This window comes from Leopardus geoffroyi, chromosome D1 (genome assembly GCF_018350155.1).
Source record: "Leopardus geoffroyi isolate Oge1 chromosome D1, O.geoffroyi_Oge1_pat1.0, whole genome shotgun sequence".
Lineage (NCBI taxonomy): Eukaryota > Metazoa > Chordata > Mammalia > Carnivora > Felidae > Leopardus > Leopardus geoffroyi.
This window is the reverse complement of record NC_059329.1, coordinates 110634193-110658536: the sequence shown is the minus strand read 5'-3', so window position 1 is coordinate 110658536 and position 24344 is coordinate 110634193. Positions and strand designations below refer to the sequence as shown.

Sequence of the window (24344 nt, the reverse complement as noted above, 5' to 3'; positions counted from 1 at the left end):
TGTGTGGCAAAGGGCCCCCGGAGGTTGCGGGCACCGAGAAGGCCCTTGGGACCGCCTCTGTGTTTTGGGGAGAATGGGAGGTGGTCATGGAAGGCTTCTTGAATGATGTGATGTCCAGGCTGTCCGCGAGGAGGAACAGGGCAGTCCAAGAGCAGAGCAGGCGTGCCCACGTGCGCGCAGAAGTCCTCTTGAAAAGGAGCACGCCGGGTGTGGGGGCACAGGGCCATGGCGGAGCCCCCCAAGGACTCGTGTGGGTCCTGACTCGGCGGGCCACTGAAGGGACTCAGGCTGAGGGGTGGAACGGTCCAGCTTGGGAAGCTCCTCGGGTGCCCTGGGGTCGGGCCCACGGGGAAAGGGGAGGTGATAGACGGCCCCGGGCCTGGTGTTCCGTGTGTGGATTGGCAGGTTCTACAGCATGATACAACCCTCAGGACTTTTCTCAAAGATGGGACTTGGGAGGTGAGTAGGGGGTGTTGAGCAGGGATCCCCCAGGGTTTAGTTTGGTGGGTGAGCGGATGAGGGACCCGTTTCATGGCGTCAGGGCCCGGAGGGTGAGCAGGACAGGGAAGAGGGTGAGTCCGATGTGGGATGTGGCGAGGGGAAGACACCCAGTCCCCGGGGATGAGACTGCTCAGAACTCCCAAGGGGCTTGAGGGGAGACAGACTGACCCCACGCAAAGGAGGAGACAGGATGCCTGGAGCTTGGGGTCAACAATTCATTTATTAAACTGCAAAATCGAATCCTCATGACGATCTCCAAAGGTGCCGAGACATCACCTCCACTGTGCAGATAGAAAAAACAAAGGGAGGGAGGGCAAAGGTTTTTTGCCCAGGGCCTGGGCCACTGCAGGTCTGCGGTGTGGCCTGGACCAGACTCCAGGGCCCCTTCTGCACCCTTCACAGGAAGGGGGGTGACTCAGAGGCATCCCTGTCTGCCGGCCTCTCCCAGGACACAGGTGGCTACATCGGAGGTGGGAGAGGGCAGGTTGCTGCCTTGTTTCCCATGCTCCCTCACCGTGGCCCGTCCTAGCTGGGGGGCAGCCAAGGGAGGAGGCTGAGGGCTGGAGGAGAAGGCCCCGGGAGGGAGGAGGGCAAGGCCGGTCCGGGCTGTGGTCTTTTCCTCCTTGTGTGTGGAGCCCAGGCCACATCTCCAGGAGCTGCAGGTGGCAGGGGCAGCGGACTCAGATGAGAGTTGGAGGGACACCCCAGTGCCTGAGGCGGGCTCAGAGCAAGGTACAGCTGCAGCCACGGGCCTCCATGGCCATCAGCAGCACCCTCAGCTTGCGAGGTGAGTAGGGCGGGTAGCGGATGGAGTAGATCTTCTCCATCCCGGGGCAGCGCAGCAGGCAGGCGCGGTGGTGGGAGAAGGTGTCAAAGGAGAACTTGCCGTGGTAGCTGCCCATCCCACTGGCACCTGTACAGGGGCATGGGAGACAGCAGTCAGCCCCTCCCTGGCCAGCCGAGGGGTGTCAGACAGACCTGGGCTCTGCCAGTCACGCACAGTATGACCTCACCTCCGAGCCTCAGTTTCCCCATGTGTAAAATGGGCTCAGCCCCGAGCCTGCAGCAGCTCACCAGAGGCTGTGGCAAGATAGGTAGACAGTGGTCAAAGGTGTGGGTTCTGGAATGACTGCCCAGAGTCGATCCCTGCTCTGAATCAGTTCACCTTGGGCAACTGACTTTGCCTCGGTCTGCTTGCATGTGACATCGGGTGACCGTGGCACCCACTTCCTAGAGCTGTGGGGGTCGGGCGGGTGTTCAGGCCCGTGGACGAAGTAAGTCCTGGGGTGTGTTAGGAGTCTGAAGTATCCAGGTGGGGAGGCAGTCAAGGACCAGGCTTCGGCACCGCAGGTCCAGGAGACCCAGGATGGGTGGGGTGGGGGCGGTGAGGGAGGGCTTCCTGGCGGGAGCGAGGTCTGAGGGACGTACGGTTGACCAGATGAAGAGGCAGGGCTCGGTGGGGGCAAGAGGGGCCCAGGCTTGGGGACAACCCAGCCTTGGAGGTGGGTGGCCTGGGCAGGGCTCAGTGTGGCCGGGGCAGCAGGGAGAGGAGGTGGGAGCAGGACCCCGTTGCCAAGCCGGGAAGAGCTGGGCCTCCGGAAGCTGTGAGTCAGGGCCTTGCTCAATCCTGGGGGGAGTAGCAGGATCAGATTCGCCCCCAGACAGACCGCCCCACTTCCCTGGGGAGGAGGGGCTGGGACTGGAGACGGGCGGGCTAGGTCGGGGCTCCAGGGTCAGTGTCTGGCCCTCCCAGTTCACTGAGGAGGAGGTGGGCTCAGAGAGGGGACGTGGTTGCCCCAGGTCACACGGCCAGTGGGCTTGCTGGGGCCAGCCCTGAGGTTTCCTGCCTCGGAGGCCAGAACTTTGCAGTGGGAATGGGGGCTGCCGGGGCCGGGGATCCCCGCTCACCCGGCTTCCCTCGGGCAGGGAACAGCCCCTGTCTCCTGGGGGAGGGGGTGACATACCAAGTGCTGGACTGAGGGGACACAGGAAGGGTTAAAGGGGCAGTTGATAGCCTCACCGTGGAATGAAGGGGACACACGAGGTTGCCCCGCGTGAGCTGGTAGGCAGATTCGGAGCCGTGCTGTTCGTGAGAAGGGCAGGGCCAGCGACCACAGTGGGGCTGAGAACCCTGAATTGTGTCTCCATGGGCCCACCCACACGTGTACATGCAGGGACAAGTCTGGAAGGTTTCTTCAGGATGGAGATGTAGGGATGCCCCTCAGTCTGGCAACAGCTAGGGAAGGCGGGGCCGTGCCGGCTACCTACCCACTCCTCCAAAAGGCAGGCTGTCGAGGGTCAAGTGCATGAAGCCATCGTTCCCGCAGAAGCTCCCACTGCTGGTCTGGGCCAGCACTCGCTTGACCACCTGCAAGGGAAGCAGCGATGAGGCCCCGTGGCTGGGCAGCAAGAGGCCACCAGGAAGAGTCTGGCCACCGTGTGAGCTGCAGGGGGGTGTGGTCGCGTGGCACCCGACACTGAGCCCCCAACTCGGGACGTGTTTCCTGAGCATCTGCTCCGTGTGGCCCCTGCTGGGGATCCAGGCTTAGAGCCGAGAGGGAGGCGGGAAGCCCAGCGGTCGTCTGGGGACACGGAGAGTTCAGGGTGAAACGCCAGGTCGTCAGGGAGGCGTCCCAGAGGAGGGATGAGCTGCACCTGCGGCATCTCAGGGGGAAAGGGGGCCCCCCAGGCAGAGGGAGGGACAGGTGCAGAGACCCGGGGACTGGCCCACGCGGTGTGCAGCACAGGGAGGACATTGACCCAGGGCGACACAGCCAGATTGGTATTTTAAAAACATTAACTTGGCCCTTGCGTGACTTCAGGAAGATCTTTTCTCTTTAACCTATAGGTGTATTTGAAGAACGAGAGGGAAAGAAGATTAGTAAACGCTAAATAGTCGTTGCCGAAAACTTGGCTGTATTTCGTTTCAACACGTGATCCTGAGCTAATGGCTTGTCTGGACGGTGGGTAGAGTGAACCCCCCCCATCAGGGGCTCAGGAATCACGTGGAGGCCAGCAGCAGTCGTGACAGAAGATGGGACAGGAGTGTCACGGTGCTTCTCGGGAAGTAGGGGCAAGTCACAGGGGCAGCCAAGCCTCATAGGTGTGATTCTCTGTCTCCCAGGCAGTGCTGGGCCTTCAGAAGAGCTTGAAAGTCACTCTGCCAGACAACCCCCTTCCAGAAAACCCGGATTGCATTTTCTAAAGTTCAGTCTTTTAATTTTATGTTTTACCTTATTTTATTTATTGAGAGTGAGCACGTGCGAGTGAGCCAGGGGCAGAGAGACAGAATCCCACGAGGTGCAGAGGGAGTTTGGAGCCCCAGAGCGGGGCTTGAGCTCCCCCGATGCGGGGCTCGAACTCATGAACCGTGAGATTATGACCTGAGCCAAAGTTGGATGCTTCACTGACTGAGCCACCCAGGCGCCCCACTAAAGTTAATCCCATCCAGGTAAAGCAAGGCTCCTTCGAGGAATGGCTGATTCTAGGGCTGGGCGAGGGAAATACAGGATGAACCAAAGCACCTTGCAGACCCTGAAAGGAAGGAAATGGTCCGAAGACAGAAGGGTGACTCGATGAATGGAGGGCTGGATGTCTGAGGGACATAGCAGCGCCCACTGCCCAGGGCAGGACAGCTTGAGCGAGGAAACACGCCAGGTGTTGCCTTGTAACCCAGAGGATAAAGTGGATACGAGCAAGTCCACGCTGATACAAAGAAGTGATTCCAGAGCGAAACCTTTCTGGCAGATTCCAGGTGATCTGTGCACAGATTCCCCTCCAGCAGGTGGAGCTGAATCACCCCCCTCCCGTGGAAGGGGGGCTAGTGACCGTTCCCAAAGAGGAAGTTCTCTTGGTGGAGACCCCTGGCGGACAAGACCTCGGCCAAGTGGTGAAGGTTAACCTCACCCGCGAAGTGTGGATCCTGCGGATCCCTGATAGGACGGCAGAGGCCAGCGCTTGCTTCCGTGGTAATTCTCTCATGGGCAATACCACAGACCGCTGAAAGTGGGGACGGTGTGCCGGAGACCTTGCCAGTAGCTCTCAAGCTGAGAGATGGTCACAGGCCAGAAGAGCCATGACAGCTGAATGCAACGTGGGGCCCTAGCTTGGATCTTGAGGCTGGAAAGAAAGCTGGCAAAATCCGTATCAAATATGAAGTAGAGTTAACGGTAACACACCAGCCTCAGCTACTTAGTTTGGACCAACACACGGGCCCTTAAATAAGGACAGCTGTTTGTGGGATATAGTGGGGCTCCCTGGACTGGCTCTTATCTTCTGTAGATCTAAAATTACTCCAAAATAAAAAGTTTATTGAAAAAAAGTCCTGTCCAACCTACGAGGGATCTCGTGGGAGCTGGGCGAGAGGGGAAGGTGGGCCCCGAACTGAGGACGCCCACCCAGTGCCCTGGAGGCTCCCAGGCTGCCCACAGCGGGTGAGCCGGTCAGGGGGGGGCGGGGGGGGCTCGTCCTGCCTGTGTCGTCTGGTCCGTCACCCTCCGCTGTCATTCCACCCCATGCCACATGTGCCTTCGATGAGCCAGGTGCTGGAAGGGGACCCTTGTTCACCAGCCCAGATAATGAGGAAGACCGAGGTGGGGGCTGATAGAGCAGGGACACTGAACCCCGGGGGGAGGTTCTGGGGGCTGCTCTCTAAAGGCCCAGGAGACGGTGGCTTAGATGGGAGGGAGAGGAGGTCTGACTGTCCCAGAGAAACAGGACCCCTCACCCTGCAGTCCCTTTGGTCCACTCCAGTCCTAGAGCCACCTCCCCTCTGCTGCAACCACCCCACCATCCACTGCTGGCCTCTGTCTCTACCTCTGTCCGACCCCTACCCAGCCCCACCCGAGCCCCCACCTGTTTGTTGTTGGAGAAGGCGTACAGGGCCAGGGGCTTCTCCCGACGGTTGATGAAGTCGATGGCCTCGTCCAGGCTCCTCACGTTCACGATGGGCAGGATGGGTCCGAAGATCTCCTCCTGCATCACGGGTTCCGTCTCCTCCACGTCCACCAGCACGGTGGGGGCTGCGGGCACAGGGGGCGGCTCAGCCCTGGGGAGGGGGGCCTCGGGCAGGGCTCAGGGACCTTCTGGGGAAGACCGTGTCCCCACGGCCCCCAGGAAGGACCGTGAGGGGTTCTCCAGCCTGGCCGGGGCTGAGGCGGAGCGCCCGCGTCTCCCAGCGGTCTTCCCAGAGCCGGGGTCCAGGCTGGGCGCGGCCAGTGCAGCCGTGGGAGCCTCGGGGCCCAGGTGGGAGCCTCGCGGCCCAGACTCGCGGCCTAAGTGGGAGCCTCGCGGCCCAGACTCGCGGCCCAGACTCGCGGCCCAGGTGGGAGCCTCGCGGCCCAGACTCGCAGCCCAGACTCGCAACCCAGACTCGCGGCCCAGGTGGGAGCCTCGTGGCCCAGACTCGCGGCCCAGGCAGGACCCGCATCATGGACGGGCCTTCCCACGGGGGTCGTGGCAGGACGGCAGGCTCACCGATGTAGCGCTCGCTCTCGTCGCTCTGGCCGCCAATGGCCACGTGGCCACAGCCCAGCAGGCCTCGGAGCCGCTGGAAGTGCTTGTCGCTGATGATGCGGCCCAGGTTCGGGGAGCTCCGGGGGTCCTCGCCGTAGAAGCGGGTGATGGCGCTCCGCAGGGCGGGCAGCAGCCGCTCCTGCGTGTCAGGGCTGCACAGGACGTAGTCGGGGGCCACGCAGGTCTGGCCGGTGTTGAAGTAGCGGAACCAGGCCAGGCGGTTGGCCACGGTCTGGGGGTCACAGTCGTCGTCCACGTAGCAGGGGTTCTTGCCCCCCAGCTCCAGCGTGACGGGCGTCAGGTGCTTGGCGGCCGCAGACATGACGATCCTGCCCACCCGAGGGCTCCCTGGTGGTGGAAAGGAACCGGAGTGGCCCTCAGTCACCTCAGCCAGGCGGGACGGCCTCGGCCTGGGGATCGGGACCCCTCGAGGAGGGCCCACTCCCCGGAGAGCTGCACCAGGACCCTGCTCACGTCCTCCGCCAGACCAGCCCGAACAATGCAGGGTCTCCGTGGAGTCTGTGCAGGGCTCTGCACGGGGCAGCCAGCCAGGCCCCTGCTCCCTCTCCCGAGCTGCCCGGTCAGAAATCCAGGCGCCCCTTGCCCTGCTTCTGGTCCCAGGCTCACCCTGCCAGTGACTCTTGCTTCCACGCCGCCCCGCACCCCTCCCCACCTCCCCAGGCTCCTCCAGCACCGACTCTGACTGCTCTGGCCCGAGACCAGACTCCAGCTCCGGGGGCCGGCATCTGGGTCTCCCTCTCCGACCAACATGGCCGTCCTGCCCCCCCACCACCCACCCTTCCCTCCGCTCCTGACTCTCGGCTGAAGTGGCCACCTGCTTGTCCCCACCTCTCTCCTCTGGCTTGATCTGCAGGGCCTCACGGTCCCCTCCACCCCCCTCCCCCCCCCCCCCCCCACCCATTCCTCCCTCAGGTCCTCCTGTCTTTCAAAACCATCTCCTTGTCTGGGAGGCCTTCCTGTGAGGTCCTCCCTGTCTGTTGAACCCCGACGAGCTTCCTGTCACAGGCCCTTCCAAGAGATGCTGTTCCTCTCTCTGTCCCCTGTGCCCTCGTTATGACGCGACAGAGTCTGGACAGGGCACGCTCTCTCAGAATGCAGTGAGCAAGTGAACAACACATTCCCCAGGCCATGTGCCGTGACAAAGGCTCCCATGAGTTCCTGTGTCCTGGAGACAGACCTGTGACCACCGTCAGATAAGGAAAGGCCCGGAGAAGCCGGGAGGTTGTGGCAGAGGATGTCCGGGTCAGTCTGCCGGCCCCTGCACAAGCTGCCCAGGTTCCTGGCCACAGTCACGGGGGCCCAAGGCCCAAAACCCGCCGAGCCGCGGCTGGGATGCTAGAAGGTGGACCGCCTCCTCCCGGTTGTCTTCTCGCCCTCGCTAGGAATCTGTAGGACCAGCTGAGGACCCTGCCCCCTGCTTCTATCGTCACCCTCCCTGACCGCCAAGGCAGGGGGCCTCTGGGCCCTGTCCTGGGCTTGTGGCAGGGTCTGGGGGCGGGGGGGGGGGCAGAAAGGCAGAGACAGCGCTCTCCTTGCTCTGATGTGGACAAAGGGTGCAAGGCAGGAGGCCAGTGAGCAAGATTCCCTCTCTTCCAGAACCTTGGCCAGGTAAGACTGCCACCTACCTGCCTCCTCGGCTCTTTCACTCAGAGAAACTCCCTCCTGGCCACTTGAAGCCAGGTGGTTCCTGGGCCTCGTGGACACATGCCAGGGAGATGACAAGTGACCTCTGAGAACAATTTGGAGGGCCTGGAAGGAAAATCCAGCCTTCCCCGATCCTGGCCCCAGGGGGTGACCCAGGCTGGGGGCCTCATTTCTTTGTCACCTTGGCCTCCAATCCCTCACCTGTCCAGCCCTCCACAAGGCCTCTGGGTTGGTGGGGTCACACGTACAAGGTCCTGAGGCCAGTGGGTGGTACAGAAGGTCGTGGGGGCACAATGAGAGCTCAGCAGGGACAGATGCTGTCCTCTGTGCCATTGTGACCAGTGAAGGGGCCTGCGCCAGGGGATAGGACCCAGCCCTCCGAGGGTCCCGGGGGATCAGCCTCACCTGTGAAGAAGATGTAGTCGAACTTGTGCTCCAGCAACTGCCCCGTCTCCTGGGGCCCGCCCAGCACCACGGCAAAGCAGCTCTGTAGGACGGGATGGCAGAGGGATCCCTCTGGGACCCCAGCCCGGAGAACCCAGAGGCTGGCCTGCCTGTGTGGGGCCGCCCCCCTTTGCCTGGCCTGACCCCCCAGTTGCCAGGGCTCTAGGTGGACCAGGTGGGACCAAGGTGGGAGCAGGGAGCTGCCCGGGGACACTGGGCACCTGCCAGTTGCGGCCCCACAGGCGCGTGGTTAAGAGCCTGGCTGGGGTTTGGGGGAGTGGAGGCTGGGGCGTGGCAAGCAGGGGTGACCAGATGACAGAGGGGAGTCCCCAGGGGACAGGCCCCTCAAAGCACAGCTGTGATCCCCACCCCTCTGCTTCACCCAGAGGGAAAGAGGCTGAGGGGGTGGTGACCCGGCCATGGCCACACAACCCAGGGGAGGCAGGATTGAGGGTGGAACTCGGGTCCTGCCCGAGGGGGCCTGCCTGGCCCTGCTCAGCCCAAGGGTAGCTGCTCGGTCCCCTCCCTGCCCGGCTCACCTGGTCCAGGTATCGGGGCAGCACCTCAGCCAGGACCTTCTCGGTGCTCCTGCTGAACTCCGATGGCTTCAGCACCACGCAGTTCCCTGCAGGCCAGGGCAGGGCAGGGGGAGCGCTGGGAGAGGGGCGGCCCCTCCCGTCCCGCCTCACTCTCCTTTCAGTGGAAGAATCTGGCTCAGAGAGGTGACCGACGGGCCCAAGGCCCCACAGCCCGGGCATGGTGGGCCAGGTGGGAAGCAGGTTTTCTTAGCCAATTATTGCCGGCTCCCTGCTCACTGGCTCTGTGGGCCACCGTGAGGCCCGAGGGCGGGGACAGCGGCAGCGGGAAGGTGGAAACTGCTCTCACCTGCGGCAAGGGCGCCCACCAGGGGCACGAGGGTCAGGTTCACAGGGTAGTTCCAGGGGGCGATGACAAGCACCAGGCCGAAGGGCTCCTTCCGGATGAAGGCCGAGTCCAGCTGCGTGGCCTGGGCCCCCGCCAGCATGGTGGTGAGTGATGAGGCGTAGAGACCCCCAGCCGCTCTGTGCCGCCCTCCACCTGGCTGCCTGCCCGCCCTGACCCCCAGGCTGGCTCACCAGATTCTTGGGCACTTTCTCATCCTTCATCCAGGCCCTCAGATTCCTGAGGGCCAAGTTGATCTCACTCTGGCTGATGCTGATCTCAGACACTTCCGACTCGAAGGCTGACTGCGGGGGAGAGGCCAGGGGACCAGCGTTGGCAGGCGGCCAGAGCCCTGTGGCGGGCACAGCCTCCTCCAAGCAAGCCCTCCTCTTATTTGCTCGTTCGTTCATCCACTCAGTGGTCGGTGAATGCCTACAGTGCTCAGGGGCCCCTCCTGTGCCAGGAGCGCAGCCGTGACCGAATGCACGGACAGCCTGATGACTCGGACAGAGCCGATGTTGTAGAGGAACAGCTAACATGCTAGGGAGAACACTGATGTCACAAGAGCAAGGGAAGGCGAAACACGGTAAGAGAGAGAGACTGCCGGAGCATAGGTGTGGGGGGGGGGGGCACTGTGCACGAGCGTGCGTGTGCGAGTGCATAAGCGTGTGTGCTTGTGTGCGCATGTATGTGTGTTTGCTTTGCTTTATACCAGATAGTCAGCGCTGGCCTCGGAGATGCGGGGACATTTGAGCAGCGAAGATAGGGAGGAAGGGAGCCCAAGGATACCTGGAGGCAGAATCTTCCAGGCAAAGGGCACAGCATGTGCAAAGGCCCTGAGGCGGGTGCAGGCTGGCTATGTTCCTGCTAAACAAAGAGCAGAGTGGGTGAGGTGATGGGGCCAGGCAACGGGGGCGAGGACTGTCGAGCAGAGCAGGGACAAGATCTAATTCAACTGTCGGTGTGGCCGCGCTGTGGCCCGCTGTGTGGCTATCAGTCTGCAGGGGAACACCGGGGACAGATGTCCCTGGGTAATTGTGGATAGTTCCCACAGCCCAGGGGACAGGGCAGGAGTGAGAGAGAGGCAAAAATCAATAGGGGGATTATTATCCTGATTTCTGCCTGTGGGTATGTCTGTTCCACTCCTGCCGGGGAGAAGAGACCCGGCCGAGGGCTACAGGAGCTGGAGGCCCGTGGCCTGGGATACAGAGTCAGGCTGTCCTGATGCCCGAGACTCGGCTGTTATAGTGCAAACTCTCCCCTGCTAGAATCGAGAGGGGCGAGCCTGAGGTGTGCCAGGACAGTCCAGAGAGTGAACTGAAGCCTGTCCAGGGTCACTCAACGAGCCAGGGGCAAGGCCAGGGCCAGAGCTGAGCCTTGAGGAAGAGGGAGCCGGGACCTTGGGGAAAAGAACCACATACACCAGCGCTTCTAGGAGCTGAGCCTGGTTCAGGCATGCCTTCTGCTAAGCCTGTGTCCAAAGCTCACGTTCCTGCCCAGCAAGGTGGCCCTTGACCCGAGTGAGGTTTGGACCAGTTTATGAGCAGTCTGGACCCGGCTGAACTTTGGAAGAGGAGGCTGTTTTCATCCAGGGCTGTGTGCCCTGAGGCAAGAACATGCCCTCTCTGAGCCTCCTGTGGGGATGACTGGGGGTGACTGTCCCTACCTGGAAGGACTGTTGGGGGTGAAATGAGAGAATTGGTTCAGGGAAGGCAGGGCAGATGCTGTCTGCCAGAAGGGCCAGGGACAGGACTGATTTTCTGTGCTCCTGGAGCCTGGAGGAGTTGGAATGAGAGGCAGTAGGTAAAATCTAAGCCCAAGGGAGAAAAGGGACCAGATAGACAGGTCAGGTCTCACAGAGGTGGCCAGGCCAGGCCAGCAGGTGGGCGGTGGCTGAGGCTTACTGGGGGTGGGAGATGTGAGCCCCTCCATCCTGGACCAGGCCCAGGGAGTGGGACACTTCCCACAGAAGGCAAAGCTGGGCCCCTCAGGCAAGGGCACACCAAGGGGGGTGTGGTCTGGCATGCTGGTTTCACAGAGAGATGGCATTCCAGAAATGGCCGACAAGGAAGACTGGGCCTCACCTGGCTATAGTCCCAGAGCATCCAGGTTAATGGCAGGTTGGGGACACTGAGAAAGGGACCAGGCATCGCCAGGCCACACCCTCAACATGAGTCCTTGTGGCCACACTTTGCTGTCCCCAAAGGATGGGGGTGCCCTGATCCATGACCCCGGGTGCCGTGAGGCACTATTCTCCATGTCTCTGCTCAAAAATGCCATCTTCTTGGGGGAACTGTCCCTGACCTCCTGACCTCCACATATAAGACAGCACCCTGATCCTGGTCCTCTCCCGCCCCCTTCGCCCCAGGAGGGTCTCTCCATCCAACAGGCTATACAATTATTTATTTATTGTTCTGTGCCTCCCTCTAGAAGGCCAGCTCCCTGGGCACAGGGACTTTGTTTTTTACCCTGTTGTACCCCCAGAGCCTAGAACGGTGTACCTGGCACGTAGTAGGTCCTCAGTAAATAGTTGTGGAGTGGGTGAAGAAATGAGCGGATGGCCCTGCAGAAGAGGCCCTCCAGGCACAGGGGAGGGGGCTTGATGGGCTTTTAGTTTCCCTTCCTGGGGGCCTAGAGGATGCCACTGTCCCCTCCCATTTATCCTGGCCTCCCCAGCCCTGCCCCCCCAGCCCCGCCCCCCTTCCCATCCTTGCCCCCCATCCCTGCTCCCCCTTCCCATCCTTGCCCTCCAGCCCTGCTTCCCCAGCCCTGCTCCCCCTTCCCATCCTTGCCCCCCTAGCCCCGTCCCCTTCCCATCCTTGCCCCCCATCCCTGCTCCCCCAGCCCTGCCCCCCCTTCCCATCCTTGGCCCCCAGCCCCGCCCCCCCTTCCCATCCTTGCCCCCCATCCCTGCTCCCCCGGCCCTGCCCCCCCTTCCCATCCTTACCCCCGATCCCTGCTCCCCCAGTCCTGCCCCCTCACCCCTGCCCCGCCCCCCCTCACCTTGTGCAGGTCCTGCGCCAGCGCCTCCTGCAGAAGCTGCTTGTGTTCCTGCAGGAAGCGGCCCAGGCCCCTGAGCTGCGCCGCCCGGAACTCGGCCGGCCGCGTCCGCCCCGCGCTGAACGCCTCCCGCAGCCGCCTCAGCGTGTCCGCGAAGGGGTCCATCCTGCAGGGAGGGGGCGGCGTGGGCCGGGGCTCCCCCACCCTCACGGCCAGTCCCCCCGCCCCCGGCCCTGGCCGCAGCCACGAGGGCTCGGGACACTCCCGCAGGGACACACGTGTAGCCCCAGAGGGCCCGGGCTGCCCCCGCGCGCACACGCACACCACGCGCGGCACACTCACACGTACACGCGTAGAGTCACGCACCCCAACAGGCTCACAGTCCCCTCCCTTTGGCCAGGGGGCAGGAGAGCCCCGGACCTTGAGGTGCAGGACGGGGCGTGGGCTCGGGAACAGCCACCCCACTGCCGCTAAGGGTAGGCAGGCAGCCAGGGGACCCCGCTTTCTCCTGCCCCCAGGCCGCGCCCCCGTCCCACCCTGGTGCCCCTCGGGGAGATGGGGCAGCCCTCGTCCCTGCCAGGCCTGCACGGAGTAACCAGGAGGAGTTTGGTAAGCAGAGGGACGGTCCGCCCACAGCCACCATGGCCATCACTGTGGGACGGTCCAGACACAGAATACACTGTCCCCTCTGGCTCCTGGCCTGGGGAGGCCAGGCTGGCTGGTGGTGGCTCAGGGGGCTGAGTGACCTGGGCAGTGGCCACTTCTGTGCCCCGTCCCCAGTGCCAGGGATGGAAGAGCAGAGAACAGTGGGGTGCAAGGGCTGAGGGGCAGTGACGCTGCCCTGAGTGACAGCCACAGTCCCCCGGGCCCCCGCCTGTTTACTCGAAGCTCATCGGAGGAACACGGTGACGCACTCACTTCTTGCCCTGGTGCCAAGGACCCGTGGGGACCCTTTCCGCCTGCCCTCTCTGACTCGCTTCCCTTCAGGTCTCAGCTTGGCTAATGCCTCCTCTAGGCAGCCTGCCCTGATTATTCCTTCACACAAGGAGTGGGTTTCACCCTCTCTGCCCCCCGGCCCCTCTCTGCCTGCCTCCCTGAGTTCGGTCCCAGTGCCCCAATCTCCTCATCTGTTAGGGGGTCATGGGAGCGCCCGCCAGCTGACACGGTGCTTCTCAAGGATGAGACCGTGCTGTCCAGTTCTGAGCCCAGGGCTGGACATCCATGCACCCAAGGCTGCCAGCTACGGTTAAGGGGCTACCCCACAGCCCTCGGTTTTCTGGAATGCTCCATAGTCCTGAGAGCCGAGCCTGCTCCAGCCAATTGGATGGCCCAGCCCATAGGGCGTTCTGTGCTGAGAGCCTGGCTGGAGCCCTAGGCATGATGGGGGCCAGACTGACCCCGCAGGCCTCCTGCTCTGATTGAGATTAACTGAGCAGTTGCCTGGGGCACAAGGCAGGCCCCATGGCCCCCAGAGAGGGTGACAGTGTAGCAGAAAGGGGACATTCTCAGAGCCCCTCTCGGTCTCGGCCTTGACCCCCAGACCCTGCCCTCCATCTTGGCCCGTGCCAAGACCCAGGAGCCGAGAGCCCTGCCTGCCATCCGGGCTTGTCCCCTGGCCGAGACTCATACTGGCCTTGTGACCCCGGGCAGCTAACTCATCTCTCTGCCTCAATTTCCTTGTCTGTAAAGTGGGGACAATAATGGCACTTGCCACCGTCCTGATGGCTAAATGGCATAAAGCCACGTAGAGCGTTGGCCACTGGCCACGTGCTGCACACTCAAGAAAGGCCAGCAGTGGTTACGGTTACTAAGTACCTATCAAACATTTCTTTCTCTCCACCCTCCGCCACTCCCTTCTCTGTCTTGCTCACACCTTCGGACCCCCGCTGACGGATGTCGAGGGCAAAGCACAGCACCCCCCCCCCGCCCCCCATGCCTTTTCATAACAGCATGTGAAGAACCCACGAAAATGTAGGGCAGGTAACTAGAATGGCACAGGTCTGGGCAAGTGAGGGGCAGAGAGCTCCGTGGGGGTGCAGCTCTGGATGGAACATTCCAGCAGCCTCTCTTGGCAACACTGAGGTCAACTCACCTGATAGCGTCCCCAGCAGGTTGGTCACTCTGGACTGAGGGACCGAGGGGTGCCTGTTGGGGGATGGGAAGCTGGGCACAACCCAGGCGTGCAAAGGAGCCCAGGCCACCTTCTGCCTGGGATCTGCGGGACCCTGGGCCTGTGACCTCACAAACGACACCCAGATGAGGGGGTTCGTGTATCGGGCTGGGCTGGAGTCCTTGAGCCCATCCCCGTCCCCGCCCCTCACCCCCGGGGTACATCTGATGCTGTGGAGGCTCCTAAGGATGCTGAATCACATTTCCTGTGCCTGTGTGACTCATCTGACCACCATGACAGCCTGCTGAGGACAATGTCCTCTCCCGCAATGAGAGGGATACCTGGGCCCAGAGACGGCAAGGAGGTGGCCCGAGACCGCTTAGCTTCTCTACATTGAAAACTGGAATCCAGGGGCGCCTGGGTGGCTCAGTCGGTTGAGCGGCCGACTTTGGCTCAGGTCACGATCTCACGGTCCGTGAGTTCGAGCCCCGCGTCGGGCTCTGGGCTGACCGCTCAGAGCCTGGAGCCTGTTTCGGATTCTGTGTCTCCCTCTCTCTCTGCCCCTCCCCTGTTCATGCTCTGTCTCTCTCTCTGTCTCAAAAATAAATAAACGTTAAAAAAAAAAAAAAAGAAAAGAAAACAGGAATCCAGAGGAATCCAGAGGAACACAGGGCTGCCACCATCCACCCTTCATCCCCTGCGTGGCCGGGTGGGGAGCAGGGTAGCCCGACCCCTGGGGAGAGGGGACACCTCGGGGACTGGCCTGAACTACAGATGTAGGGCCCGGCAGGCGGGCTGTGTGGCTGGGCTCGGGAGGGGCCTTCGGGGGGGAGCAGGCGTGCGGTTTGCTCCCGTTCCCTGCCTCCTTGCTGTTCCTGCCGGCCCCCACCCTGCTTCCCCCTCTGGTCCCCTCGGGCTCGGTGCTGAGGGCCCCACTTTCAACTACCCACTCGGCCGCATCTGTTCCTGACCTGATGCTTCTGGGTGAGGGCGGCAGGGGGTGGGGTGGTGGGAGTGGCTACATCAGTTGATGAAGACACCAATAAGTGGATGGCCTGGAGGCCAGGGGAGGACAAGCCGTGACCCCTCAAGGCCGTGGGCCCGGGCGTCCCCTAACCATCATGATAAGCAGGCCCTGACTGCAGCGTGCCAGCCTGGGTGCCCGGGGTGGTGCAGTGTGGGTGTTAGCATGGTGACCCTGAAGGCAGCTGAGGCCCAGAGAGGTCGCGTGGAGTTAAGGAGGGGTGAATAAGGTGGGCACTCAGGTCTGCTGGCTCCAGAGCATCACTGGGAATCTACTGCCCTGCCCCCACCCGCTGCATCCTGGCCAGTCCTGCTGATGAACGATCCTTGGTGCAGACCCTACTCTCCTCCCACCCCAGCCTCTGCCCGCTCTATCAATCTTTCTGCCTCAGTTTCCTCGGCGGTCCCAGAGGCCTTCTAAGGGTATCCTTTCGGTATAATGTGTCAGGGCCCGATGACCCGGGGTCGGGCTCCTGGCAGTCCTGTTTGCTGGCTAGGAGTCCTCGGGCGGGTGGCTCGGCTGTTCTGTGGCTCACCTTCCCCATCTGTGAAATGGGGATGGTTCCTGTAGCTGCCCCATGGTTGGGAGAATTCAGGCGTGCAGTGTTCTGTGCAAGGCCGAGCCCTGTGAGTGCTCGGTGACTATGGCTCTGCGGGATCGTTATTCAGACAGACTGTGAAGGACACCTGTGCCAGCTTCAGGGAGGAGACCCCGGGGGAGGAGCCCGAGGAGACCTTGGCCCAGTGTGGGCACCAGGGAGGCAAGGGCCACGTAGGGGCAGGGATATGGAACTGGCCACGGTGACAGAGATAAACACGGTGGTCTGAGGGCCTGGGGGACCCCGACCAGGCTGCCGGAGGCAGATGTCACAGGGCCGGCCTTGGTGACCCCATAGGTCCTAATAGCCCAGATCTCCCCTTGTAGCCTGAGCTGGATTTTCGTAGGCTCTCCAGAAGCTCTGGCAGAGTCCCTTCCCTATAATGGGGACCAAAGGAACTGGCGACCAACCCTTGGCCTGTGGGCTGAGCCAACCCCAGCCCCACCCTACAGAGAGGTCGGGCTACCCGTTCCCCAGCAATGTCCCTCTGAGAATCAGTCCCTCCTCGAGGCCGGGTGGGTCTGGCTGGTCCCACCTTCCTGGACTCTGGCAGAGCCCGTTCCCAAGGATGAGACATCCCAGAACCACTGGGTACCCCTGCCCCGGCACCGGGCACGCACAGCGGTGCCCAGGAAATACGTGTTGCCAGGTGGATGCTTGACGCCCCCACCCCTTCCCCAATTCACTCCCCACCCCCCCACCCCCCCCACCGCCCAAGGATGGGATTCCCTCCTGGGGCAGCCAGGACCGGAGCTGGGGCCCTCGGACCCGTAAAAGATGCGCAGTAACACCAGCAAGAGGAAGACGGTGGTCCAGCTCCCACAAAAGGAGGGTGCCTGCTGACCACCAGCCTCAGGAACCCCAGAGCCTCTCCTCGGCCCCTCCCTTTCCCGCTCTCATTCTTAGATCGGGGCAGAGGGAAGTTCCTCCCTCCTTCCCCTTTCTCCCCAGGCAGTCAGGAAGACAAAGCCAGCCTGTGTCATGTGGCCGTGAGTAGCCAGGCCTGCCCAGGCAGCCGGCGACCTGGAGTCCCCGAGCAAGCCCACCAGCCGGGGCCCTGGCCCTGACTGCCGGCTGCTCCAACCCCACCTCCCTGGGACATCGTACCTGAGGCCCTGCCAAGCTGCCCTTCCTCCTGGCCGTCCCTGCTCTGCCTTGCTGCCCTGTCGTTTATGAATCACGAGCCCTTATGAAATGTCCGAGGCTGGGCCAGCCCCTGGGGCGGGGCCACCCTGGCCTCCTGCCTGACTTTGGCTCTGGGCCAGCTGGAAGCTGCAGCCTGAGATTTCACCATCTCCTCAGGGGCCTCTGGATCCTCTCCTGGACCACAGAGAAGGAGTCAGGCAGGGCCCAAAGAAGGCCAGCACGAGGCCAGGGCCACACCGCAATTCTTTAGGGAGCTCTGATCGGAGGGGTCCAGCCCAAGGTCTGGTGAGCAGGGACCCAGGCCCAGGAGGAGGAGGAGGAGGAGAGCCCAGGGCAGTGACCCTGGGAATTATGGTGTGGGGTGGGGGTCCAGTAGTCCGGAATCACAGGGAAAGCCCTGCCCCCACACCACCCCCCAGCCCCTGCGAGCGTCAGATTTTCCATGTGCAAAGCGAAGAGATCAGCGTCAAAGATGGCTGGAGTCCAGAAAGATGATCGCAGGGCTCACGCCCGCCGACCCCTCCATTCCCTAGCTCTCCCCATCTTGTCGTGTCTGTCAACACCACCTCATCCAGCACCGCCTCACGGAATATGTCACCCTGCAACCTGACATTTTACGGCGAGAAAACACGGCCCTCGAGAGGGGACAGGACTTGACCACCCAGGGCAAGAATGTCAGGGCCGGGACCCACACTGGAAGCTTGTCGCTCTGGAGCAGAGGGGCCGTGTCGTCCCCAGATGTCCCCTCTCGCCTCCTTAGGGAAGAGCGCCACCCTCTGCCCTCGAGGACAGCTGTCATGATGTGTCCCCATGGTGGTTCCTGTGAGTTTGCTCCTCTGGCGCCTGAGCTGTGCCGAGGGGGATGGTTCCCGAGCAGCTCCTGGTGTCAGACAGCCAGGCGATTAGGTTACAGGTGCGGGGGCAGGAGCATCCTTTGTGCCACCGCCCCGGGCCCGGGCCCTGGGCCCACCGCTGCCTCTCTACCTCGGTGCCTTGGGTCTGCCCGGGATCCTGGCCTGGGGCCCCTGGGCCGACCCGGCACCTGGGAGTCTCCTCACCTCCCTGCCCTCCCCGCTGCCCCTGCCTACCTGGGGGGCAGGAGAGGTCTCCTGGCCCACACCTGCTCTGGTCCCTGGAGGCTTCAGCCAGCTGGGATGGGGGTGACGGGCCGCAGGGCCCCCGTCCTCTGTGTGGGATGGAGCCCCCGGCCGCTGCCTGTCACGTGGCTCAGCATGTGACAGCCCTGCCCTGCTGTCTGGAGCGGAGCCAGGCAAAGGCAGAGGCAGAGCCGGCACCAGGCGGGGCTGGGCTGGGGCTGAGCCTCACAGCCCCGAGTCAGGAACCGGGCCCAGAGAGGGGCAGCCGCTGGCCTAAGGCTACACAGCAAATCAGGGACCTGCCTGGGGAAGTACTGGTGGGTGAGATGGGTGTTGCAGGATCCTGAAGGGACCCCCCCTGGCCAGGGATCGCTTTGCAGGGGCTACCCGTGGACTTGTCATGAATTCAGGAACAGCGTGGGACATCTCCAGAGAGGCCTGACCCCCTGGCACAGGGGAGCCTGAGTGGGCACTGCCTGTCGGGGAGGAACAGATACCAGCCCTCTCCCCTCTCTGGGGTGGATGCCTCCACTGGTCCTTGAGGTTCCAGGTCCTCAGGGGTCTGGAGGTCATGTCTGTGTTGTGGAAACCTCGAGATAAATGGGGAGAGGTCTGCGTGGGGGTCCACCGAGGGGCTCGCTTAGGGCCAGCTTCGGTGCGTGACAGACTCTGCCAAGGACCCGGATGGGGTGGACATTGGGGGAGCACGGAGGTTGGAAGAGGGGACACAGAGGCCCTCACTCCCGGTGAGCCTGGTGCACGGGGCCTCAGGCCTGCTCAAGAGCACAGCCCTGCCTGGCCTGCTGACAGACTCCGGCCGGGCTCCTTGGCCCACCTGAAGCGGCTTGAGCCGGTCATGGCCCCTCTGGGCCTTCGCTTCCACCGCCCCCCCCCCCCACCCTTGTGAAACGGAGCTGACTCTTCCTGCCTCGTGGGCTGCCAAGAAGATGAAACAGAAGCCCATTTGGAAACACCCGGTATACAGTAGGTGCTCAATAGGCACGGATGCCTTTCTGCCCCTTTCCCACCCTCCTGAGGCCGTGGCCACCCTGCTCTTGTCCCTGAGGCCCTTCCTTCCTTGTCTCTGCCTTAGAGGCGAGACCACCCTGGCTCCTCTCTCCGCGCCCCGCCCCCCGCCCCCCCAGCTTCCCCTCAGAAACCAGGAGGACCCATTCCAGGGGCAGAGTTAGAAGCCGCTGGTGCTGGGGCGCCTGGGTGGCGCAGTCGGTTAAGCGTCCGACTTCAGCCAGGTCACGATCTCGCAGTCCGTGAGTTCGAGCCCCGCATCGGGCTCTGGGCTGATGGCTCAGAGCCTGGAGCCTGTTTCTGATTCTGTGTCTCCCTCTCTCTCTGCCCCTCCCCCGTTCATGCTCTGTCTCTCTCTGTCCCAAAAATAAATAAACGTTGAAAAAAAAAAATTAAAAAAAAAGAAGCCGCTGGTGCTAACTTGTCGCCAAGGGCCAGCACGCACTCAGCAAACCTGGGCTAAGCACCTACGGTATGCTAGGGCCCGAGCCGGGCGCTCAACGCAAATTCTCACGTAAGTCTCAGACATTATGGTCCTAGCTTTGCAGGAGAGACAACAGGCTCAGAGAGGTGCAGTGGCCAGGACAGGCCCACACAGCAAGAGTGACAGATGGGGACGGACTCCAGTCCAGCCAGGCCTGTCTCCCTGGCCCACAGTGTTTCCAGGGTGCCCCGAGTCCTTGCTTAGGAGCCGAGGGGAGTCACCCCAGCGCCCGGGAGCCTCATCTCTACGCCGAAAGCAACAGCCACCGTTTCCTGGACATTTGCTCTGTCAGGCACCGGGCAGTGTCCTTGGCACATCTCAGCTCGGGGACACGTCCCAACAGCCCGTGGTGATTGCCATCCCCAATTTTTAGTTTCAAAAATGATAGAGTCAACTCAACGCCAGGGCCAGGGAAGCGCGTCGGGTGAGTGAGTAGCGGGCCCAACATGGCCCTTTTTGGGACACGATGCAGAGAACATGCTTTTGTTGCCCGACGGTATCCCAGGAGAGGTTTCAGGGTGTTGGAATTGAGAGCTGTGTTTCTCTCTCCCGTTTGCTTTTCCGTAATTATTGTATCATAATGAGAACAAACAATAAAACCTATTATAGAGAAAATAATTTGAAAACTGGGGGGGGGGGGGGGGGGGGGAAATGGCTGTTCATTCCTGGTGACGCCTCTACGGGGGGAGGGAGAGGGGTCGGTTCTCTGTCCCCTAGGCCATCCTGACTGTGTTTATCTGGCCCCACCCCCATGCCCGTCTAGAAGGCAGTCCCAGGCTTGAGGGTCAGAGCGAGGAAACAGTGTCATCAGCCCCGGGGGTCAGGGTCACCCAGGGGAAGCTGGCCCACTCTCCGGGCGCTGGGACCCTGTCAGGACCAAGCCACTGCCCACGTGCCTCCCTGGGGAGAAGCGCCCTGGCCTCTCTCCTTCTCCCCACCCCGATCTCCTGCCAGAACCTCCCATTGGCTGAGTCTACTCAGGGAGCCCCTTGGTCAAGTAGTTGAGAGCTCTGGTCTCCAGGAGCAGCTTGCCAGTCCCACCCAAACCCACGCCTGGACCGAGCCAGAGACGATTTTTCCTGCTGGTTCTGCATTAATAGACTTTAGGAGCCCTGGGGCCCAAAGTGCCTGCTTCTCACGTTCCTCTGGTGTCACCATGTGGGAATGCTAACAAGACCAAAGCTACTCATTACTCACCTTGGGACATTTATATGTGTATTCTTTGTGTCTTTGTTCTTTTTCTTTTAAGGAATTTATATTTTTTGTCGTTTAAATGCAAACATATTTCCTTTTTTGCTTCTAATAAGGTTAGAATAGTATCATCAATCACGGGGTGCCATAATGTCAGGTTTTGAACCAAGCTGCCAGGACCCCCCCCCCAAATATTCTGAAATGAATCCATTTTAATAAAGTAGTTGTTTGTTTGTTTTATTTTTTTAAACATTAAAATTTGTTTTAATGTTTATTTTTTGAGAGAGAGAGAGACAGAGACAGAGACAGAGACAGGCATGAGTGGGGGAGGGGCAGAGAGAGAGGGAGACACAGAATCAGAAGCCGGCTCCAGGCTCTGAGCTGTCAGCAGAGTCTGACGCAGGGCTTGAACTCGTGAACCGTCAGATTGTGACCTGAGCCGAAGTCGGATGCTTAACCGACTGAGCCACCCAGGCAACTCTAAAGCAGTTTAAAATTAGGGGCACCAGCGTGGCTCAGTGGGTTCAGCATCTGACTCTTGATTTCCGCTCAGGTCGTGAACGGCTCAGGTCATGATCTCACTGTTCGTGAGACGGAGCCCTACGTCGGGCTCCTGTGCTGACAGCGCGGAGCCTGCTTGGGATTCTCTGTCTCCCTCTCTCTCTGCCCCTCCCCTGCTCTCTTGCTTTCTCTCTCTCAAAATAAATAAGTAAACATTAAAAAATAATTTAATTACATTAAAAGTCACCAAGAGGCCACAGAAGGAGTTCCATGTGTAACGAGGGATCCTAAACTGTACAGAAACCTCTTTTAGAGGCAGAGACCATGACCCCAGAGAAAGCGTGCACTCTCTTAAGTCAGCATCTAAGACGCAGCGGTAATGTGTGCGGGCAAGAACGCTGTGGGTGTCCGCTCGGCTTTTTCCTTAAAGGGTGGACCGCCGACTCCCTGGAACAACGTTTCTGCTCCCCGGCTACCTTCTCTTTGCTTTCTGGTTGTTTCTTAAAACACGCTCTGCTGGATTTCCTCTTGGGGACCTTCTGGCGGGAGATAAAACACCGGGGTGGGGGGCGGGTGGCGGGTTCTGAGTCTCCCTGAGACCTTGGGTGTTTAGCAAGCCTTGACCCTTCTCCCCTCGAGCAGACAAACCCACCCTGGAAACCTTTCCCCTTGGACGACACCCACGCACTCAGGGTGTGGAAATACCTGGTCGCCTTGAAACGTACCAACAGTCTGTGAGTTCCTCCCCCGCCTGGCCCAGGGCTGTGGGCTCCTCACCCACAGGAGCCCAAGGCTCCTCACCCCACTCCCGGCCCGCGACAGATGGTGAGCTCTTGGGCCACAGCTTCGAAAGGCTGCATCTCAGAGCTTCCTGGTCCCTTCAGGGGTCACTCATCATCCCTCTCTCCATTCATAAGATTTTGGGGGCCTGCCCTCTTTCTGACGTAGTGACAACTAAAAATCTCCCGTCCCGTCTCTCTTCACAAGAGCCATCTGGCGGGGGCACCCCCTCTCTCACGCCCCTAGAGGTGTGGTCCGGCGTCCCGGAGGCTTCTGTTCCTCCTATCCCCCTCCAGCCTGCTTTTAGCGAGCAGAAGCCCTTTTCCGCTTATCCCCGTTTTGCAGGTGTGGGAGTATGGGGGTCTGTGCGAGGTGAGGGGCTGGGGTTTCCCACGCTAATGCCAGAGAAGACCGGGCACTCGGCTTGGGGGGATGCCCTGGGGACCCCGCTTTGGGGAGACAGGACCCTTCCCCAACCTTCTCCTTCCTGGCTTGTCCTGAGTTCTGGCGGAGACATGGCTGCAGCACAGCGCACTTGGCTGAGTTCTTTCTTTCTTTGGTGGCCTCGAGGGAAGAAGGGCTTTATAGACCACAGATGCTAGTCTCTTCCCAGGCGCCATACGGCTTTGGAAGGGGTAAGGGCTCATTCTTGGCATCACTCTCCTGCAGAGCCTCGGAACCCCCTGCCTCCCACCCCTGCTCCCCCGAGCTCACACTCTGAGGCCACACTGCCCACCTCAGGCAGCCGTCTTTCCTGCTCGCCCACTGAATTCTACAGGACTGCATCCTCCTGGGGGTGTTGAAGTCCCCCCTACGAGCCCCAGGACCTCCTGGGCCTCCTCATCCCTTCCCACCCTGGGCCACCGCCACACCCAGGACTTGGTCATCGCCCAAGGTAATGAACCCCAGCATCCGTTCTCTGACCACGGCCTCCTGGCCTCCTTGCCTCCCAGCGTGCACTGCAGTCCTGCTGTGTCCTGTCTCTTCTGCCTCTAGACCTTGAGCCCGCCCTCCCTCCTGCCGCTTTTGTAGCTCCTACTCTGGGCGGCTCCACCTGTCTGCTCTCCGGGCACCTGCACCAGGATGCAGCCTGAAACCTCTGCAGATTCAAGCCCTCGGCACCCCCGGCTTCCCGCCTGCCCAGCAACCGTGCTGGGGTGGATATTTGTCATCATGCACTCACTTATCCATCCATTCACATTTATTGAGCACCTACTAAGGGCTGGTGCGATCCTCCGCGTGAGGGGTACATGGTGAGGATTTGCCCGGGAAGGAGGGGACGTGGGGAAGAGACCATTAAACCACAGAAAACCAGGGGCGCCTGGGTGGCGCAGTCGGTTAAGCGTCCGACTTCAGCCAGGTCACGATCTCGCGGTCCGTGAGTTCGAGCCCCGCGTCAGGCTCTGGGCTGATGGCTCAGAGCCTGGAGCCTGTTTCCGATTCTGTGTCTCCCTCTCTCTCTGCCCCTCCCCCGTTCATGCTCTGTCTCTCTCTGTCCCAAAAATAAATAAACGTTGAAAAAAAAAATTAAATAAACCACAGAAAACCAGAAAGGAAATAGTCAACGGTGGGGGTTGTACCTGTCATGGGGTGGCTTCCTATTCTGAGAGCAGAGGGTAGGAAGGACACCTCCTGGGAGGGGAAGGAGGAAGAGTGCTGCAACCAGGAGGGACAGCGGGGGCAAAATGGGGGAGGGAGGGAAGCTGGATACTTTTGGAAATAGAGACATAACTGACATAGACCCTTGTGTAAGATTAAGGCGTACAACGTATTGATTTGACACATTGTTGCTGCAATATGATTGCCAGTGTAGTGCTAAAGAAAACCTCTATCACATCACATAATCATTTCTTCTAGCGGCGCGAATCATTGAGATCTAGTCTCAGGAGATTTATTGTTTATCGTGCAATTTTGCTGTCTGTGATCTCTGCTCTGTGTGTTACGTCTTTAGGATTTATTTATTCCAGCTGCAGGTACGTATCCCTGAACAAGGCCGCTCCCATACCCCCACCCCCACCCCCAGCAGCCACCATTCCACTCTGTGTGGTTTTTTTTTTAATGTTTATTTATTTGAGAGAGAGAGAGACAGAGTCAAGCGGAGGAGAGGCAGAGAGAGGGAGACACAGAATCCAAAGCAGGCTTCAGGCTCCGAGCTGTCAGCACAGAGCCCGATGTGAGGCTCGAACTCAGGAACGGTGAGATCATGACCCGAGCCAAAGTCAGACGCCCAACCGACTGAGCCACCCGGGCGCCCCTCCACTGTGTTTTCTCGAGTCATTGTTGTTGTTCTTTTTAGTTCTATTTTTAATGTTTGTTTATTTTAGAGAGAGAGAGAGACAGCA

At 61.1% G+C, this 24344-nt stretch overlaps 1 protein-coding gene across 21 annotated transcripts; it reads right to left on the bottom strand.

The window, feature by feature from the left end:
- Positions 1-702: 702 nt before the first annotated feature.
- On the bottom strand, positions 703-23334 carry ALDH3B1 (aldehyde dehydrogenase 3 family member B1). 21 transcript variants are annotated; one of them, XM_045486127.1, is made up of 12 exons: positions 18012-18145; positions 14138-14190; positions 12049-12211; positions 9835-9912; positions 9240-9350; positions 9010-9130; positions 8664-8749; positions 8086-8167; positions 5977-6363; positions 5356-5522; positions 2770-2869; positions 703-1414 (listed from the first exon to the last, which is right to left on the bottom strand). In XM_045486127.1, the coding sequence occupies exons 3-12, from the start codon at positions 12208-12210 to the stop codon at positions 1224-1226; spliced, it is 1485 nt and encodes a 494-aa protein (XP_045342083.1). In that variant the 5' UTR covers position 12211; positions 14138-14190; positions 18012-18145; the 3' UTR covers positions 703-1223. The 21 variants fall into 21 exon arrangements, 20 of the variants coding, with proteins under 20 accessions (XP_045342083.1, XP_045342087.1, XP_045342081.1 ...); XM_045486131.1 differs by having other exon boundaries at positions 9835-9909; positions 18012-18144; XM_045486125.1 differs by lacking the exon at positions 18012-18145 and adding an exon at positions 16885-16968.
- Positions 23335-24344: the final 1010 nt, after the last annotated feature.

Bases quoted from the DNA above. Each gene is read 5' to 3' on its own strand.
- ALDH3B1 (XM_045486127.1), bottom strand. From the start codon at position 12,210: ATGGACCCCTTCGCGGACACGCTGAGGCGGCTGCGGGAGGCGTTCAGC. The intron at 9,913-12,048 runs GTGAGGGGGGGC...CTCTTTGTTTAG, and splicing joins TGGCGCAGGACCTGCACAAG to CAGGAACATAGCCAGCCTGC. The intron at 9,131-9,239 runs GTGAGCCAGCCT...GCGGGGGCCCAG, and splicing joins AGAAAGTGCCCAAGAATCTG to GCCACGCAGCTGGACTCGGC.